Source organism: Erigeron canadensis, chromosome 6 (genome assembly GCF_010389155.1).
Source record: "Erigeron canadensis isolate Cc75 chromosome 6, C_canadensis_v1, whole genome shotgun sequence".
Lineage (NCBI taxonomy): Eukaryota > Viridiplantae > Streptophyta > Magnoliopsida > Asterales > Asteraceae > Erigeron > Erigeron canadensis.
Window position 1 is genome coordinate 39,044,549 of NC_057766.1, and position 19,754 is coordinate 39,064,302.

General features: G+C 34.8%; 2 protein-coding genes across 3 annotated transcripts; one reads left to right on the plus strand and one right to left on the minus strand.

Annotated features, from left to right (window-relative positions):
* Positions 1–1,619: 1,619 nt before the first annotated feature.
* LOC122602913 (glycine-rich RNA-binding protein RZ1C) lies at positions 1,620–7,482 on the minus strand. 2 transcript variants are annotated; one of them, XM_043775526.1, is made up of 4 exons: positions 7,363–7,482; positions 7,047–7,185; positions 2,571–3,064; positions 1,620–2,087 (listed from the first exon to the last, which is right to left on the minus strand). In XM_043775526.1, the coding sequence occupies exons 2-4, from the start codon at positions 7,158–7,160 to the stop codon at positions 1,844–1,846; spliced, it is 852 nt and encodes a 283-aa protein (XP_043631461.1). In that variant the 5' UTR covers positions 7,161–7,185; positions 7,363–7,482; the 3' UTR covers positions 1,620–1,843. The 2 variants fall into 2 exon arrangements, with proteins under 2 accessions (XP_043631461.1, XP_043631462.1); XM_043775527.1 differs by lacking the exons at positions 7,047–7,185; positions 7,363–7,482 and adding an exon at positions 3,937–6,215.
* Positions 7,483–11,289: 3,807 nt separating this feature from the next.
* LOC122605595 lies at positions 11,290–12,887 on the plus strand. Its single transcript, XM_043778555.1, has 2 exons — positions 11,290–11,773; positions 12,009–12,887. Exons 1-2 carry the CDS (start codon positions 11,686–11,688, stop codon positions 12,614–12,616), a joined length of 696 nt encoding a protein of 231 aa, XP_043634490.1. The 5' UTR covers positions 11,290–11,685; the 3' UTR covers positions 12,617–12,887.
* Positions 12,888–19,754: the final 6,867 nt, after the last annotated feature.

The window sequence follows — 19,754 nt, forward strand, 5'->3', positions numbered from 1 at the left end:
CATTCAGTTTTATGTCAATTAAATTAAATATAATTTTTCATCTTAGATTTTCTTTATAGTAAATATAATTTGTTATGTGCTACGAATACATGTATATGTATTTCATTTTCAATATATTCCATTATAGCATAATGAAAAACAATATATTTATATAGGGGCATTAATATTCTAAATATCTAATATGAATCATTTATACCCAGTTTCTCTAGGTATGCATTATATCATAATGATGTACAAGTTATGCTAAGTTTCTTAGCTCAAACTTATAATAAAGCAATGTAACCATTAATTAATATAACTTATATGGGTTATGGTATGTGTAGCCATTGAGAAATAATTTATATAACTGAAGCATACGACCAGTTATAATTAAAGTGCAACAACGTTTTTTACTAGCTACAACATGAATAAACCAAGGTACGGGGTGATGTAAATAACAGTTGTATTACCTGGTCCATCAAGAATCATAATCCCTTTGTAGTAGGAGTGGACGTTGTAGTCACCTCCATTAATGAGGTTATTTTCAATGTATAAGCTGATGGTGGTGATGATTAGGGGGTTGATGATATAAGGTTATTAGAAAAGTCAAAGGAAATGCATGTTTATGTGATAAAAACTCAATAAAAACGTTAAAGCATAAGTTGCCCTACAATAAAAAGATCTTTAGCTAGTAAAAGTCTTCAGCGATTGACCAAAAAGGTCATTGCAATAAGTAAAAAAATAATGTGACATATAAAATAAATGATAATAATACAATATCACGTAAAAGTGGTGTAAAAGATGTTGTCATAAATTGGTATCATATGTAAGGCTTGGTGATGAAAAGTTGAAAACCAAAATCAAATGATGATACAAACCCCTACACCATGTCAAAACCATAAATTGAGCAAACAACTCAAATTGCACCATACCTTTAATGTTAAAAGCTAGAAAGATGGACTTATATTTTTATATCTACGAGCATGGTACCCGCGCAACGTGGCGGCGTTAGGGGATGGCGGTTTTGTGTTGTCGGTGATGGTATTATTGATGGTGGTGGCAGTGTCAAATGGTGTAGGATTGTAGGTTGATGTAAAGATGATAATGAAAATATTTTAAAAGATAAGGATTGAAGTGTAAATTAATTCATTAAAAACTAAAATGTCCAAAAGCACTTTCGGTATTTCAAAGGCAGAATTTTCTAAAAATAAAAATAAGTTTTTACATAGTAAAGATTTATAATATATTATAAAAAATTTGTTTCATCCATCTTTTACAACGAAATATTTTTTCTTTAGTTACTATTTTAAATATCTCAACTTGAAAAATCTATGGTATATATTTGAAATACCTATAATACACTAAATGAATTAACTTACAAATCTACCGTTAAGGCGTTAACCCCTAAAAGGGAGTGTAGTTATTTTATCTCAATCACTTTTGTCTTATTTTATTATGTGAACTCCAGTAAAACAATGATATGAAGATTTAAACAACGCAGATATAAAAATCAACTACATCTCCTATATTTTACTAGCATACCCTTACATCCGATAAAAGTGTGCAACAATTGCAAACAGAGAATACCAATTTGCAGATACATGCCACTTTAAACGATACCTAAACATTAACATTGAGAGTGCTTTTCAAATTTACTACATTAAAATGAAACTCCATATGTTTTGTTGATGAATGGATATTCTGTATCAAGGACAGATACTGAATACCCATACAAACGAAGTGCTTACCAAACATTTAAACAGAACAATCTGAATCATTAACAAGTATGCGATTCTAATAGTAAGCAAGACTAAAATGCAGAAAGTGAGTTCATCCTATCAGCAGTAGACAGGTAGAAAGGTTTTCAATAGTCAAACGATGATGGGCGGCCTCCTCCCCTTCTAGGACGGTCATATGGACCAGCTCTATCCCTGTAGTTTCTTCCTTCATAACGTACTGGTCCAGCAGCACCACTGTATCTATCACTGCTCCTTGGGCCGACATCACGATCATAGTCTCTCTCCCTGCCATATGTGCTCGGTGGTGGTGGATAACGATCTGGGGCTCCATACCTATCGCCTCCAAACCGATCTCCATTTGGTGGGTACCTGCATGTGTGTATCATCAGCAACTCAAACTTCATAATTTCCTAGATTGTCAATCTTGACCAATTTACTTATAAATGGGTCATATCAAGATTAAATTCTTTATATACGAGTCCAACTAAATTAAAGAAAGGAGAAACAGGTCACACAGATTGAAACACCCCCTAAAAGTGTACCTCTTGAAAAACAAAACCTCTTGAATCTTTATATTCAAAAGATTCAACTTTTGTAAAGATAATATGACCTTTGTAATTATTATTGACACACTAAATTATCTATGGTACGGTTGAAAAGAACCAAAAACAAAAAGCATTTCAGACTGAGAAGACCCAATTGGTATCCAATAAGCATGGCATACAAGGCAATGATTAGCATAGATATAAAAAAAAAACATTAAGCTTGTATAAATTTGGAAGGATAAAACAATCATTTTAAATATGGTTTAATTTGTCAAAGACTGGTACTTAGCAAAAACCTCAAAAGTACCTGTCGTTATCATAGCGACTGTGGCTTCCATACTTGCTATCTCTGCTGTCATAACGGTCTCTATCACCAAACCGCCCTGCATCATACCTATCGTCCACATAGCGTTCACGGTCTGGATAGCGATCTCCACGACCAGGAGCACCATTAAACCTGGAGCGGGAGGAGAACTGGCTGCCACCTCGACCACCAGCACCACCAGCCGAAGGGCAGTCACGAGCCCAATGTCCTGAGCGGCCACACTTAAAGCACTCGTCTTGCCCCAGAGGTCTGTCAACTCCACCATAGCCACCTCTGCCACCTGATGGATAGCTTCCACCAAAAGCCCGATCCTGATCCTCACCACCCATTCTTGGCTGGGCCTTGTTAACTGAAATCACTCGTTCCCCAAGGTCACTGCCATGCATTTCTCTGATGGCATCTTCCATACCCCGACGGTCTGAAAATGTCAAAAATCCAAATCCACGTGGACGGCCAGTGTCTCTTTCAAGCATTATCTACATCAAGATTATCCTTAATACCATGGAAGCAAAAGAGGGTCTTAAAAATCCAGACAAAAAAAAAAACCGAAACAAATACACAAATAACATAATGGGATTCCCGAGTCCTGATAAGCAGTTTAACTTGGTATAGCAGAATCTCCAGAACAGAAACAAGAGTAATCCAACTCCCACTCTATTATTCACAGTAACATAGCAAGCTTATAGATTTTGTAAATGTCAGACCAAAGATAAAGTTAAGATCAATTAATGCATATAAACTATAAAGAAAACCATGATAATAAAGAAACATATCGTCTGCCAAACTCACTTTATTGGTCAGAAAACTATTTATATACTGTGTACTTCTTAAATTTCTAAGCATACCCTTCATTTTTAAACTAATCTTATCTATATTGTGGTATAAATACTAGGCAATATCCATATTAAACAGCCACGCTGATAACAACTGGTCATTTTGTCCTTTTAATAAATCTGACAACTTGCTACATATGTAGCTGAAAGTCCCAAGATTCCTATTATAAAGATAGTCTTAGTTAGATTCAAATAGCATTACTTAAACTTAAATAGAAAAGTATTTCCATCTCCACCAGGGTAGCCAAGAGGTAAGAGTTTGGGATTCTCCAAAAAGAGGACCCGATTTCGAACCTCAAAAGCTGTAACTTCTTGCTCAGCCTAATAATACAGAATAGAGGCGGGTGAACAAAAAGCTACTATCTTCGTATAAAAGGGAACAAACAGCATCTATTTATGTATTATATTAAATATCACGGATGAACAGCAATATTTTAAGAACTGGAGAAGAAAACACTAAGCAGTCTCACAATTAACTATAAAAAATAATCCTACAAAACCATATTACATATTACCTCTAGATCGGCCAACAAAGAACTTAACCATTCGCTTTTAGAATAAGTAAGGACTATTTGTACCAATCCCTTAATCAATTTCTTCTTTCCCACTGTTGTAATTATACGATCACAGCTTCTAACAAATCTTTAACTGAAACTTTCTAATCCTACACGACCATCCCAGAGAAACAAACAGCACTTGGGATGACTTAACCTCGTGTTCAGCTGTGACAGTTTGCTTTATTTACCTTAATATGTTGAGTTTAATACAAAGCACAATTTAAACTCATGTTCTCACAACGCTCGTTCAGGAAATTTCTCAAACTCTTCCCCACTCTGATATACAAGGCTTCTGTTAGTAATTGATTCGGAAAAACATCACACTTACAACACCTGACCAGATAACTTGCGGTTTTACAGTTCTAACACAGTAAACTTGTCTAGAATTTCTTCATCAATATGATCCTGATATTTAACATTATGGTTTCCCTTGCCAGAAGAGAAGCAATGCATGTCATATCATAAGAGAGGTAAAACTAAAGGTATTAGATAACTTTATAGATGCTGGTGAGACAACCTTCAACCCTCTAAGATTGTGTTCTAACCCCTTTAAAACATAATCAGTTAACATGTAACAGTAAACAAGTGATATATCATCCTCCTCTGTTACTACCGCAAATCAACCACATATATGGTGTCATAACTATCAGCCAGGTAGGTTGTGAGCATTTGAAACAAAAACCTCACATATCACAAGCAACACGGAAAATAGCACGCAGATGTTCTAAAACTATAAGCCATTACGTCAGCTAGTGGAAACAGATCGCCATCAACTTTGCAACTCATTTACAAACTCCAGCAAAAATAACTAACGGAGAAGATAACACACAGACAAACAACTATTGCCAACATAAACGGCACAATGATCACATAGGTCTGTCTATCCAATAATAGTGTGTGAAAATCAATTTCCCAGCTCAACATCAGGTCACCGGCACATTAACCACATGCTACATGATTCAGCTTAAGAGTCCAGCCATGACTGACCAAACCAGGGCAGTTACTTTCATGAGGATAACTTGACAACAATAACAGACCGCTGACTAAAAAAAGCGGTAGCATTTCAAATTTTCCACAAATAAAGCTACAAGACATTGCAGATCCCAGCATTAATCTAAAGTGAGCATATTATAGGCACTACTCTCAACGTGGGGTCTTCAGAGTACTTAGTCTAAAAACAAAACCATGTATATGTACAGAACTTCAGAAAGCAATATATTTATAAAGCTACAAGTAGCCATCAACCATCATATAACCCAAATGGAACGATCATAAGCAACACAAAAAAAGTTATACTCCATATCCTGACTAAAATGCACACCTCCAGCAGAACAAGACGCAAACTAAAAATCCACCACTAGCTTCACAATGTAAGCAGCTATCGAGCATTCTTCCACAATGAACTGTTATGTATACTAAACTTCACAATTCACGTATATCATGATGACCAACAATTTGACATTGATTCACATATCAAATTCGGATCTTAACTAGGAGTGCAAATAGTGCTCAAAGCAGCAACAAAACAGAATTTCGTCGCTCTCCCTGCCAACTCAGAACATAGATAGTTTAATCCTAGAGGACTGAGGTGTTCATCTGAGTGCGGAAGTATGAAACAAATCTAAAAGATACATGGCTGGTGAAGAACTGTGGGTACACCTAAATATCACATTTTCTGACTAGGCACGATCTCCTACAGACGTTTCAGAAACTACTGCTCAATTTGAATTATCAGCCCTGTTCTATTCAAATAAACACCACTTCCAGCTAACGCTCATCCTGACAATAGTTATCACCTACTTGCAGCTTTACAGATCCTTGGACCATTAAAATTGGTACTTGCACAGACCATCGAGCATGCATACACTTCCTACTAAGCTGAACAACCGGGCGTAATGTTGTGCATACTACATAGAAGCTTCACTCAAAACTATTAACCAATGAATGAACTGAAAACCCATTAGGATGTTGCAAACTTCAAGGATCCTGAGTAAAATCTCAAAACATATAGTCACCTGGAAAATTAACAGTTCACCCCTCCCCTTTCTAAATCTCCAAAATCAAAACTGTTCGTGTCATATTTGTAATATTTCATGTCTAAAAAACTGTATTTTTTCTTCATCCCAGGGAACATAGTTTGGTTGCAAATTTTATATAAAAGTAAGTATTACAAATTTAAAAGGCGAGTCCAAATACTTTAAGCATGTTATATACTATATAGATAATATAGAAAAGAATGTATATTTTTTAAAAGCTCAAAAACTACTAGCTAAACGGCTTCCTGAAGTTTGCTAAATCCTTTGACTTTCCGAAATTTCAAACACAGGTTAAGGAACATGAGCGATGTCCAAACTGCAGTTAATCTCAAACCAACACTCTGTTTCGAAACAGATCACGGAGTTACTCAAGCGGGCATCTAACACAAGCGTTTCTTTCAATAGATCTGTACAACATGTTTACATACATATAACTTATTTCATACAACCAACTGAAGAAAGCAGAGCATTAGGAATCCAACAGAACCGATAATTCCATCAGAATTAGCATTCCTCCAAAGAAAAAAAACAAACACGGAATCAATAAGACAATAATAGAAATGATAATAATATAAGAAGCCTTCCAATAATATGATTAAATATCAACTTTTATAAGAATAAGACTCACATAACTGAATTTTATAAACCTTCGTTTATACATGTGACTGTTTTAATGTAAGCATCATAGAAAACAATTCCTCCATCTACTATGACATGTACCGATGTCGACTTTGAGACATATGCCATAAAACTCAAAATGTCATGTAAGCTAATATCCCCTAATTCCCCAACTCAAAATTCATGATATTCACCGAGAATCGTATAGTTAAACTCGTTGACGTGTTATACAATAATACAAACCATCAATTGAGTGAGAAAATGCATCAAATATAATACTAGTCAGTTCTACATATTTTTGAAGTGTAATTGTATAAATTTAGTGCATTATAGTATATAAAATTATCACATCACAGCAACACACACACACACACACACATATATATATAGAGAGAGAGATAACAAGTTGTGAACCTGACAGTCGAGAATTTTGCCAAATCGGCTAAAAGCGTCTCTGAGTTGACGCTCGGTAACATCCCATGACAGTCCTCCAACAAATATACGGTAATCGGTATCTCTTTCGGCCATCGAATTCAATAATTAACAAAATTACCTGAATTTGATTTAAACAAACAACAATGAAATACATACATACACACATAGATACATACAAACCCTATATATATATATTCGACACTGAAAAACTGAATTCAATCAGTTAATAATAAAAAACAGTTACAATTGATATAATTCAATTCAAGCGTGAGAGATAAAAGATAGGTTTATTTACCTTTGATTTTGATTGGGTGTTGTTTATGAATCGTAACACTTATGTTTTAGGTCTAAAATTGGAAACCCTAGAGGAAAGGGGTGGCCGGGTGGGTGTGGATATCTACCGGTATAGGATTGAAGGATCACAACACGTGCTTAAATTTCGAGCGTCACTAGTCTTTTTAATTTTGGAAATAAAGTTAATCGCAAAATTGGTCCCTGTGGTTTACACACTTTAGCAATGGGGTCCTTTTTAAGTATCGTTGCAATGGGGTCCTTGTATTGAGAATTTTTTGCAAGATTGGTCCTTTTTAACAGAACCATTATTGAATGTCGTCAAGTCTTAACAGAAGGGACCATCATTGCTAGTAAACTCAGAAAGGACCCCTATTCTTAAATGGAAAAACCATAGAGACCGATCTTGCAATTAACAACTTGATATCTTTTTTGATTTAACTCAGAGATTACAATATACAATTGTCAGTGTGTTAGATCCCTAATTAGTAAACTTATGTATACTCAAAAATTTAATAATGGACATGTACCTTGTATAATCTTTTTATTTTGAAAAATAATTGATATATAAACTTTTATTATTATTTATAATAGAGGTAGTTTATTTGAAATTTGATATTACCAAAAAGTAAACCTGTTCAAAAAATGTAATTACCATATATGGTTTTTTAGTTCCCTGTGTAACATGTTAAACATTTATGCAGTTGGTGGATTAATAAATATTAATTAATAAATATATAGTTTATTTTAATATAGATCATAACAAACTTTTTAATATATTGTTTATATATCGAGTTATTTTAAGGGTCCTTAAGAAGAGACGGGAAATAAAGTTTGTTTTTTAGTTTTATTTTTTTAGCTTGTTTTTTAACCTTTTTTCTTTTCTTTTCTTTTCTTTTTTTTCCAGTTTTTTCATTTCTTCTTTAATAAACTAATTTCATATAAAAATTTTAAAAAAATTTTAAAATTATTTTTTTCAAAGGGCATAGCCCGTAAACTATAGGCAAAACCTTTCAGTTTATGGCGGAGCCATGATAACTAAGAGTGAAGTCCGTTAGGTAGATCACCCATCGTTGACCACCCCTTATGACCTATTACTCTCTATGATCTATCACTCCAACCAGTTACCCCTTAATAATATCCTTAAGGGTGAAGCTCGTACTGTATCCTTATATGTATAACTCACTAACTCGGATTAGATATTTTTTATTTTTATTTTTTAAATATATATTTTTTTTATTGAGTTAATTTAAAAAGAATGAAAAAAGTGGGGGAAAAAACGGACCTTCTCTCTCTTCTCTTCTTAAGAACCTTCTCTCTGGATCTTTACCCTTTGATTATCATCAACAATTAAAGCATTTAGAAATTTAGAATATATTTGTAGAAATATGTTTTTAATAGTTTAATTATCAATAATCATGAAAAGCTAAAGTATGTTATAGTTATAATCATGAATAGAGCTCGTGTACTGCCCATTTCATTATTTGAGTCCTTCATTTTATAGAATACTTCTTTTTATAAATTTTTATAAATTTTATATGGATCCATAGTGTTCATGCTAATAACTTAGAGATGAAAAATTTATATATAATGAGTCATTTGAATTAATAATTACGAGATGGGTACCCGCACAATACGGCGGTGGTGGTGGCGTCAACATGTTGTGCTAGTGGTGGTGGTGGTAATTATATGTGGTGTTTTTTTATTAATGTCAATCTTTTCTAAATGTAATATTTTTCTAAATTATTATTTGATTTTTTTATTAATGTAATGTTTTATTTTATTATTAATTTTTTTAATTAAAAATGTGTAATGTTTATTTTTATATTTAATTAATTGGAAAAAATATAATATTGAGGAAGAAGTATGGAAAAAAAATAATGTTGTTGGCAAGAGTGTGTCATGAGATGAGGAATTAAAGAATAGGTGACGTGGCACTGATGTGGCAACGAATAAAAGGTGAGGAAGATTTCACTGTTGAGAGAGGCCTAAGAGATAAGGAATATATGTCATAAGAGTATTTTTGGTATACTATGTATCTTAAGTGGAGGTTCAATAGTGAAAAGTATTTTAAGTACATCATCACTTTAATTGGACCCAAAAAAATGAGGACTGATGTTTCATGTAATTAGATTAATTTTTTTAATTTATTTTTTAGATACCATGGATGGGTATAAAAAGTCGAGCCGAATTCAAGCTCGTTTATTTACATAAAGCTCGAGCTCCGTTCTTTTCGAGTCATATGGGCAAAGTTTGGATTTGGATCATGAGTAAATTTTTAAGGCTCGAAGTCGACTTGAGTTAGGCTAGTTTATTAAGAAAATTTATTATTCAATCACTTTAATTTTGTTTATCATACATAGATTTATTATGATTTTATATATAATAACTATTTGTAGTAATATTAATTATAGTCTTACAAATATGCAAATGCATATATAATCTACAAGGTGTTCGATATTGTGATTTTAAAATGAGCTTTGCGTATTGAAAGAACAATGTCTCTGCCTGTATTTTTAGAACTCGGTGTTCATTTTAAACAAGCGTCAATAATCACTTTTCAGTCAAATACTATTTTTGATTATGTGTGTCTTCCTAATGGAATGATTAAATATTGTCTTCAAAATACAAATTCCAAAACTACCTAATTAAATTATATAAATTAAATGTTTGTTTTAGCTATTTAAAGACTGAGCTCAATTATCAATACAAATAAAAAACTATATTTGAAAAGCTGAACAAATACAAATTTTACAACAAACTAGTGCATTCTTAAGTTTTATTTTGAAGAGGTAAGAAAAGAAAGGGTAAGAAACTTTTAGTTTTTGTATTCTTGAGTTTTTGTTTTAAAAGAAAGGGAAGGGAAAGAAAGGGAAAAACAGGGTGTTTTGATCCCAAAACTTTCTTGCCACTTTTGACAATATTTGGAAGGAAAAGTGGTCAAATTATTATTATACCCCTCAAACTTATATAAAGTTTTTAACTACTACAAGGTTATAAATGTAAGTTATATTTTTTTATACTTTCTTTTCCTTCCCTTATAACTCAAGAATACATTTAACTATTAACTTTCTTTTCTTTTCTTTCAACTCAAGAATGCTTCTTTTTTGTCATTTTCTATCCTTTCTTCCCCTATCCAATCTTCTCCTTTATTTTTTTTAATAAAAACTCGAGAATACAGTGTAAGTTTAAAGATGAAAGATAGATGTAAATTTATTAAAATAACAATATGAGAATCCTCTAAAATTAAAAATATTTCAACTTTGGATTAGGTTAAATTTAAGGATACAGATTTACTGGTCATCAATTTTACTTTAAAAAATTTTATCCAAAATAAAATATGTATATAAAAAAAAATCATGTCAAAGGGAATGAAATAAAATAAAAACTAAAATTAAAAAACATAAACCTACCATTTCATTATCAGGCCTCTCCTTATAAGGACGGAGTCCTTGGGAGTCCTGACTGCCACGTCAGCAGGACTCCCCTCATGACCCTGCTCAAGACTCTCCCTACCTATAAGACAAGCTTATTCAAAACTTCTTCGCCACATCATCAATTCTTTTATAATTTTTTTTTACTTAAACATATAATTAAATAACTATATATATGTATATAAATATATATATATTTAAAAACTCAAATTGATTAATAAAATCTAAAAAGTATAAAAATAAAAATAATAATATGAATTTAGGGGCTAAAGTGATAATTTTCAAAACTAAAAAAGTATATCATAAATGTATCATAGTATAGGGGTAAAATTGAAAATTCTTTATATATAATATCTTAAATGTATATATGTTGTCTTCTAGATACCACACATACACACACCTGCAAATTTTAGAAAAACACACACACGACACACTATACATACAGAAAGAGAGACACACACACCCAGATATGTATATATATAGATATTTATCCCACAAAGAAAATTTTTTTTTTTTTTTATTCCTTCCTCCGCTCCTCCTGGCCCACACCGTGCGTTCTTCGTAGTCCTCGTGAGGACTCTCGGCTGAAGACTCCCATTTTGGACGCTTGGTAGTTATAACGTCCTGCGTCTTGGACAAGGGGGACTCCCCTATAAGCAGAGGCCTCACAAATAAAAGTTTACCAATTAAAAATCAAAACCCTAGAGAGAGTGAGTGAGTGAGAAATCAGAAAAAATGTCGGAGAACATCCCTTTGGAAATCGTGGAAAGAATCCGTGAAATTAAATGGGTGATTCAGTCCAGATCGGTTTCAAAGCTATGGAAGTCGAGGATCGATAGCAAGGAGTTCGTCGCTGCTCATCCCGTGATGATGATAATCAACGTCTACTTGTCATGAAAGAAGATTATGGTGGCACTTTCGCAATTCCAAAGCGTGAATACGAGTCCATAGTGGATGATGACAGCTTCCCACATCGAAAACGTAAGTTGCCTCTTTCCTTTCCAGTTAAGAAAAGTGGTAGTAAAGGTGGAATAATAGTAGATGGTTTCCATGGATTGATTTGCTTCGACGCATATCCCGCCGCAGTTGTCTGGTAGGAAATCCGTTACCATTAAACTACCTTATTGCCAAGGTAAAAATACTACTACTCTTGGTTTTGGGGTTTGTCGTATCACTCTTGACCCTAAGCTTGTGAATATTACCCGTGTGTTATTAGGACTAGAAGATTATGCAACTACTAGCACCTATGTGGAGGTATACACGCTAGGTTCGGTAAGAGGGACTTGGAGAAGCCCATTAAGTAGCAATTTCCCTCATAAATCCATTGAAATTGAGGGATATTCTCAGGCGGTTGTAAATGGGGTTATTTACTGGAATGCTGTTGTTGATAGGATTTTTGTGGGTACCAAGATTGTTAGCACCAATCACAGGTATCTGATCATGTCATTTGATTTCACAAGTGAAGAATTCGCCCAACTAAACCTTCCTGGTCATTTAGCACTCGACCCTGATGCTCATTTCTCGCTATATAACGTAAGGGAGTCTCTTGCTGTTATTGAGTTCGGTGGCAATGACAACGATGTACTATGGATGATGATTCGGCATGGTTGTTTTAATAAGCTATACTCCATTGCAACAGGGGATAGTGCTATATTCGGATTCCGAAAGAATGGTGCACTCATTATAGAGTATGAGGACGTCAATTCACTCGATCCAGTTGCTATGTATGAACCAGAATCAAAAAACATCACAGAATTCGCAACTCTAAAAGGTACCTCTTTTGTGCATTCCTACAAGGAGACACTCCTTTTGCTTGGTCATTGAGACTACTCTGGTCATTGTTTTGCCAACACACATTGCATAGTCTGCGTTTGACTAGAGGACTTCTAAAAGATGCAAGCAAAGTTCTAGAGAAACTCTCATGCAGAAGCAGATTTAAGGTTAAGAAATTTCTAAACACATTACATATAGATTCATGTTTTTTTTATCTGCGAGATCCATGTTTAATATTAGTTATGTTGAATCTTACTTCATTGTAAACATTTAAACAATTACTTTGTTGACATTTAAACAGTTATGTTTTGTGTTGGTCTAAGTTTCTGCTTCCAACTCTTTTCCTGTTGTCATGCTTATTATGCCAGGTTATATATGCTTTGTTATTTCGTTTTTTTTAAATAAATAATGTTATACCAGACGATGTTCTATCTCATAAATATATTAGGAGGGTACAACCTCGGTAACGCTGTTTAGTTTTTTCTGATGTTTCAAGATATCTTGGGTTTATCTTATTCCATCATTAATATGAAATCATGTACATCAATGATCCTCCACAAAACTAGTACTTTCACTTTTCTTATTTCTAGCTAAATCTTGTAAAGCCTTTCATACATGTTTGATGTGAGTATGAGCCGTCCTTTACCATTGAGGGAAATACCCTTGGTGTACTAGTACTCTCGCTTTTCCTATTTCTAGCTAAATCCTGTAAAGCCTAATTGTTGATTGCAGTTGGGCACACTTGTTGATTGGGAAAATACACCCAAATCCTTTGAAACGGGTTATTTTAATATGGCTATTTTAATGTCGATAATTAGATTTCTATGACTACCTTGTGTGCATTGGAAGGTCAAATAGGGCCAAGCTGCAATATGTAACCGTTTTTCTGAACCGAGGTTATGTAACAAACAAATTGATTCTGCAAGTTGCTTGATACATACATTTACAAGACTAATAACTACTAAGACATCTGCAATATGTAGATTGGTCATATATGTCGAGGTGGATAAGCATAAACTCATTGAATACTCTCACTTCTTTTTAGGTGTACACGCTGTTATCCCCCTGCCATTTATACTACTAATTTGTTTCAAACTTCAGAACTCAGATTAACACCTCAGGTCTTCTAGGATTAAAATACTATTGTTTCAATTGGCAGGGACAGTGACAGAGGTCTGTTTTGTTGCTTCTTTGACCATTTTTCGGTTTTCTAGCTAAGATCTAAATTTGATATGTGAATCGAATGTTAAATTGTATGTCCGCATAATATATGGGAAATTTAGTGTGCATAGCAGTTCATTGTGGAAGAATGCTCAATAGTTGCTTACATTGTGAAGCTAGAGTTGGGTTTCTATTTTGCATCTTGTTCTGCTGGATTTGTGCATTTCTGTACGAATATAGAGTGTAACTATTTTGTGTTATATGATGTAATGATGCTTGATTGTTACTTGTAGCTTAATAAACATATTGCTTTCCCAAGTTTTGTACATCTTAATATGGTTGTGTTGTTAGACTAAGCACTCTGAGGCCCCCACATTGAGAGTAGTGCCTATAAATTGGTCACTTCAGATTAATGCTGGGTGCCAACATGTCCCACAGTCTGATCTGCAATATCTTGTAGCTTTATTTGTGGGAATTTTGAAGTTCTGCTGCTTCTTTTTTAGTCAGGGGTCTGTTATGATGGTCATCTTCATGAAAGTGACTGCCCTGGTTTGGTCAGTCATGTCTAGATTCTTAAGCCGATTCATGTAGCATGTCGAAATTTGACGTTTATGTTGGTATCAGTGGTTTGTCGATGTGTTATCTTCTCTATGATTAGTTCTTTTTGCTGGAGTTTGTAAATGAGTTGTGAAGTTGAATCCGATCTGTTTCCACTAGCTGATGTAATGGCTTATAGTTTTAGAGCATCTGCGTGCTATTTTCCGGGTTGCTTGTGATATGTGAGGTTTTTGTTTCAAATGCTCACGAACCTACCTGGCTGATAGTTATGACACCATATGTATGTGGTTGATTTGTGGCCGTAACAGGCGTGGAGGATAGCATCACTTGTTTGCTGTTACATGTTAAACTGATTATGTTTTAAGGGGTTAGAACACAATCTTAGAGAGTTGAAGGTGGTCTCACCAGCATCTATAAAGTTACCTAATACCTTCAATTTTACCTCTCTTATGTCTTATGATATGACTTGCATTGTTTCTCTTCTAGCAAGGGAAAACATAATGTTAAGTATTAGGATCATATTGATGAAGAGAAGTCTTAGAGAAGTAAACTGTTGTTAGAACTGTATAGGTGCAAGTTATCTGGTCAGGTGATGTAATATGTTTCTCTGAAGGATCAATTAGTAACAGGTACTTTATACTGTATATATCAGAGTGGGGAAGAGATTTTTGATGGAGAGTTTTAGAAATCCCCTGAAAGAACTTTGTGAAATCATTGGTTTAAACTCTGCTTGGTATTAAACTCAACAAATTAAGATAAGTAAAAGCAAATTGTAACAGCTGAACACGAGGTTAAGTCATCCCAAGTGGTGTTTGTTTCTCTGGCATGGTCGTGTAGGATTAGAAAGTTTCAGTTAAGAATCTGTTGGAAATGGTGATCGTATAACTACAACAGTGGGAAAAAAGAAATTGATTAAGTGATTGGTACAAAGCGTCCTTAATTTTTCTGAAAGGTAACGCTTAAGTTATTTGTCGGCCGATCTAGAGGTGATATGTATTATGGCTTCGTAGGTATTTATTTTCTTTAATTGCAAAACTGCTTAAGTGAGTGTTTCCTTCTCCAGATCTTAAATTATTACTTTTCATTCTTAAAATTTAGTATAACACATAAATAGATACCGCATGTTCCCTTCTATACGAAGATAGTAGCTTTTTGTTCACCCGCCTCGATTCTGTATTGTTAGGCTGAGCAAGGAGCGACAGCTTTTGAGGTTCGAACTCGGGACCTCCTTACGGAGAATCCCAAACCCTTGCCTCTAGGCTTCTCTGGTAGAGATGGTAGTACTTTTTCGTTTAAGTTAACGTAATGTTTTTTTAATCTAACAAAGCCTATCTTTATTATTGGAGTTGGGACTTTCAGCTGACATGTATAGCAAGGTGTCAGATATATTATAAGGACACGTATTATGGCCAGTTATTATCAGCATGGCTATTTGATATGGATACTGCCTAATATTTATGACACAATATAGATAAGATTAGTTTGAAAATGAAAGGTATGCTTAAAAATTTTAGAAGTACCAGTATATAAATAGTTCCTGGCCTGTAAAGTATTTCTTTTGGCTGACAATATGTTTCTCTATTATGATGGTGATGAATACTCTACAGTTTGCTTTGTTGTTTATATGCATTATTTGATCATAACTTTATGTTTGGTCAGACATTTAGAAAATCTATAAGCTTGCTAGTTTTATATATGTTTCTGTAAATAATAGAGTGACAGTTGGATCACTCTTGTTTCTATTCTGGAGATATTGCTATACCAACTGAAACTGCTTATCAGGACTCGGGACTCCCATTATGTTATTTGTGTTGTAGTTTCATGGTATTTAGGATAATCTTGATGTGGATAAAATGCATGAAAGAGACACTGGCCGTCCACGTGGATTTGGATTTCTGACATTTTCAGACTGTCGGGGTATGGAAGATGCCATCAGAGAAATGTATGGCAGTGATCTTGGGGAACGGGTGATTTCAGTTAACAAGGCCCACCTAGAATGGGTGGTGAGGATCAGGATCGTGGTTATGGTGAAAGCTATCCATCAGGTGGCAGAGGTGGCTATGCTGGAGGTGACAGATCTCTGGGGCAAGACGAGTGCCTTAAGTGTGGGCGCGCAGGACATTGGGCTCGTGACTGCCCTTCGGCTGGTGGTCGAGGTGGCAGCCAATTCTCCTCCTGCTCTAGGTTTAATGGTGCTACTGGTCGCGGAGATCGCCATCCAGATCATGACGCTATGATAGGTTTTTTCCAAGTAGCAGTCTTCAACAAAATCATTAACCATATTTAATTTGATTGTTTTATTCTTCCAAGTTAATACAAGCCTAATTTATTATGTTTATCTATGCTTATTTTTGCCTCTTATGCTATGCTGACCGGATACCGATTGGGTCTGCTCAGTCTGAAATGCTGCTTGTTTTGTGTGTTTTATAAACGAATCATAGATAATTTAGTGTCTCGATTATGATTACAAAGTTAATATTATCTTTTAGGGGTGTTTCAATCCGTTTGAGATTCTAGTGACTCTAGTCATTCGGTTTTATAGTCATGACATGACATGACAGCTTTTTGAGCATTCTTTAGCATATCAACTCTTCAAATTGTGTTAAATTCTCATGGAAAAGTCAACAAAACAATTGCAAGATGGGGTAGACAATAAGAATTTGTGCGCTTTTAATATCGATAAACAGTTAATTTTCTTGTCGTTTCAAACATGGAGAAGGTTGGGATTGGGTGAAGCGGCAAATAATGGGTGTGTGATCAATGCTCATTATTGCATGCTTGTACGATGAGTGCTTTGGCCAACACACCGGAGTCCCAATGCTAGTGTGATGGGGTTTGGCACACTAAACCTTTACGTGAATGGGGCATGGTGATCGTTGGATCAGAAGACCTTATAAATAAAAAACCTTTATATAAGACATGATTATTTTAAAGAGAAATATTATTATCAATTATTATAAAGAGAGATCTGAGATATATAAAGGTATTAAAAAAGTTTAAAATATAAAGGGCAAATATCAAATATCCCCAAATTACAAGTTTTCAAAAATTTACCAAACTAACTCTGCCAATCCTTGCTCCTTTGCCCTTGCCATCGTCCCCCCAGTCATCTTCTTCACATGAAGCATTTCTTTTCTTTTTTGGTCGTCAGATTGATTGAACTTCGTTTCTGGGCAAGCTCCTTCATCAGATTTATTGAATTTGTTCATCTGTTTACGCATCGCCTCCTCCATCCTTGTCATGTAACTTTCACAACCCTCAAGCATTTTTGTTCTTACGTGGTCCTCGAGTATGCAACTTTCTGGATAATATTTTTTTTCAGGTTCAATCTTTCTGTCTACAAAATGTCCTCTGTAAAAAGATGTTACGTGCAAGGAATTTGATCCCCGTTTACCCTTGATAATATCAAGCTCCATCATTCTGAATATATGCTTGACACGCCCTCATAGCTTTCATACTCATAGGGCTCCGCTTGAGATTTCTTGTATATTATCTCGGCCTCCTTTCCGTCCAATTCCCCTATCAACTCTAGTTCTTCCTTGTACAGGTATGAAGTCCACCTATCGAGGTGGTAATCTGATATTTTTCTTTCTTTCCTAGAGCGTCGTAATTGATAGTCATATGTTTTCATTGCGAAGCACCTTGCTGTTAGGCACACAAGTTTTTCCATGTCAGATAGAGTTGAAAACTGAGCCAGTTTGGCTTTTATTTCATCCGAATCCTTGGGTCTACAACCCCATCTGGATTGTTGTTCCTTCACTTGATTAAGTTCATATAAATACTCAGCCTGTTTAGCTTTTAATTCATCAGCCTCATCCCGTATGGATTTGTCCTTTTTGTGGATAGGCAAAGATGAAATCTGAGCCGCTTTAGCTTTTAGTAAATCAGAATCCTTGGGTGAACAACCCCGTATGGATTTTTCCTTCCTGTTTTTGTGAATAGGGGAAGATGAAATCTGAGCCGCTTTAGCTTTAAGTACATCCGAATCCTTTTCCTTTTTGTAAACAGGTTGAGATAATATCTGAGCCGCTTTAGCTTTTAATACATCCGAATCCTTGGGTGAACAACCCTGTAAGGATTTTTCCATCTTTTTGGGAATACCAAGAGATGAAAACTGAGTCGCTTTAGCTTTTAGTTCATCCAAATCCTTGGGTGAACTTGCCTTCTTTTCAAACTGAGCCTCTTCAGATTCTAGTTCATCGGATAGTGGTCTTATGGTATGCAAAGCACACTTTCCAGAATTCAAATAAGTGCTTGTAAGACCTGACGATGATATCGTTCCCCAGTTTTGGAGAATAGTTAGAGACGCTGCTGATATTACATCCAGTGCAGCTCTTAGCATAAAGTAACCAGAATCCTTGGATGACTTTCCTTCCTTTTGGGGAATAGGTGAAGATGAAAACCGAGCCGCTTTAGCTTTAAGATTAACCGAGTGTGTTTTTTTGGTAACCAAAGCAACGCTTGCATATTCCATATAACCACTTAAAGCATCCGACCTTGATATAGTTCCCCAGTTTCGGTGAACAGTTAGATCCGCTGCTGATAATTTAAGCGATGCAGTTCTTAGCATATGATAAATATCGGCTGCAGAATGGGTTGAAGAACCCTTTTCAAACAGAGATGCTTTAGCTTCTACTCCATCCGATAGTGGTTTTATGGTACGTAAAGCAGCGTTTGCATGCTGCAGATAAACACTTGGCAATTCCGACATTAATACAGTTAGAGCCGCTGCTGATAATTTAACCGACTGGGTTCTTAGCGTATGGTAAACAATGGCTTCATTGTCCTCGAGTGAACAACACCGTATGGGTTCTTTTTCATTCTATTTAAATGGATCCGCTTCAGCTTCTAGTTCCTCCAATATTGGTCGCATGGTATGCGAAACATCCATCGCAAAAGTCATATAATCGCTGGAAAAACCCCAAGATGATATTCTTTCCCAGTTTTGGGGAATAATTAGAGCTGCCGCTGATATCTTAGCCGACGGAAAACCTCCTCCTGATCAGGCTCCGCTGTTATTTCACCGGCTGATGCTTTTAGTTCACCCCTATCCATGAGATCTACACCCGACAACATTTATTAATTTACAAAAAATTTAACTAATTAATTATACCTCTAATCTAACAACAATTGGGACGAGAGTATAAATAAATACGATACAGTGTGTTTGGGGTCAGCCGAAATTGTTGAAATACCAAAAAAAAAGAAAAGCAAACTAAATAAATAAATCGACAAATCGTCTAGGTTAGGTTAGGTTAGGTTAGGTTAGGTTTTAAGGTTATTGTAAATAATTATTATTGTTGTGTTATTGAAGGGATTAGCCTAACCTAATACATGGAAACTAATATTATAGAAACTTGATATATAGAAATAATGGTTTTGACGAAGAGCATCTGAAATCCTATCCTAATTAAGCTTTTCCACTATCTTATTTGGAGGATTTTGTTTAGTTTCTCCAGGGTACTACGCC

Coding starts and splice junctions, on each gene's coding strand:
- LOC122605595 (XM_043778555.1), top strand. CDS start 11,686: ATGAAAGAAGATTATGGTGGCACTTTCGCAATTCCAAAGCGTGAATAC. Junction 11,774..12,008: donor CAGCTTCCCACATCGAAAAC/GTAAGTTGCCTC, acceptor GTGTGTTATTAG/GACTAGAAGATTATGCAACT.
- LOC122602913 (XM_043775526.1), bottom strand. CDS start 7,160: ATGGCCGAAAGAGATACCGATTACCGTATATTTGTTGGAGGACTGTCA. Junction 3,065..7,046: donor GCAAAATTCTCGACTGTCAG/GTTCACAACTTG, acceptor ATCTTGATGTAG/ATAATGCTTGAAAGAGACAC. Junction 2,088..2,570: donor AGTCGCTATGATAACGACAG/GTACTTTTGAGG, acceptor ACACACATGCAG/GTACCCACCAAATGGAGATC.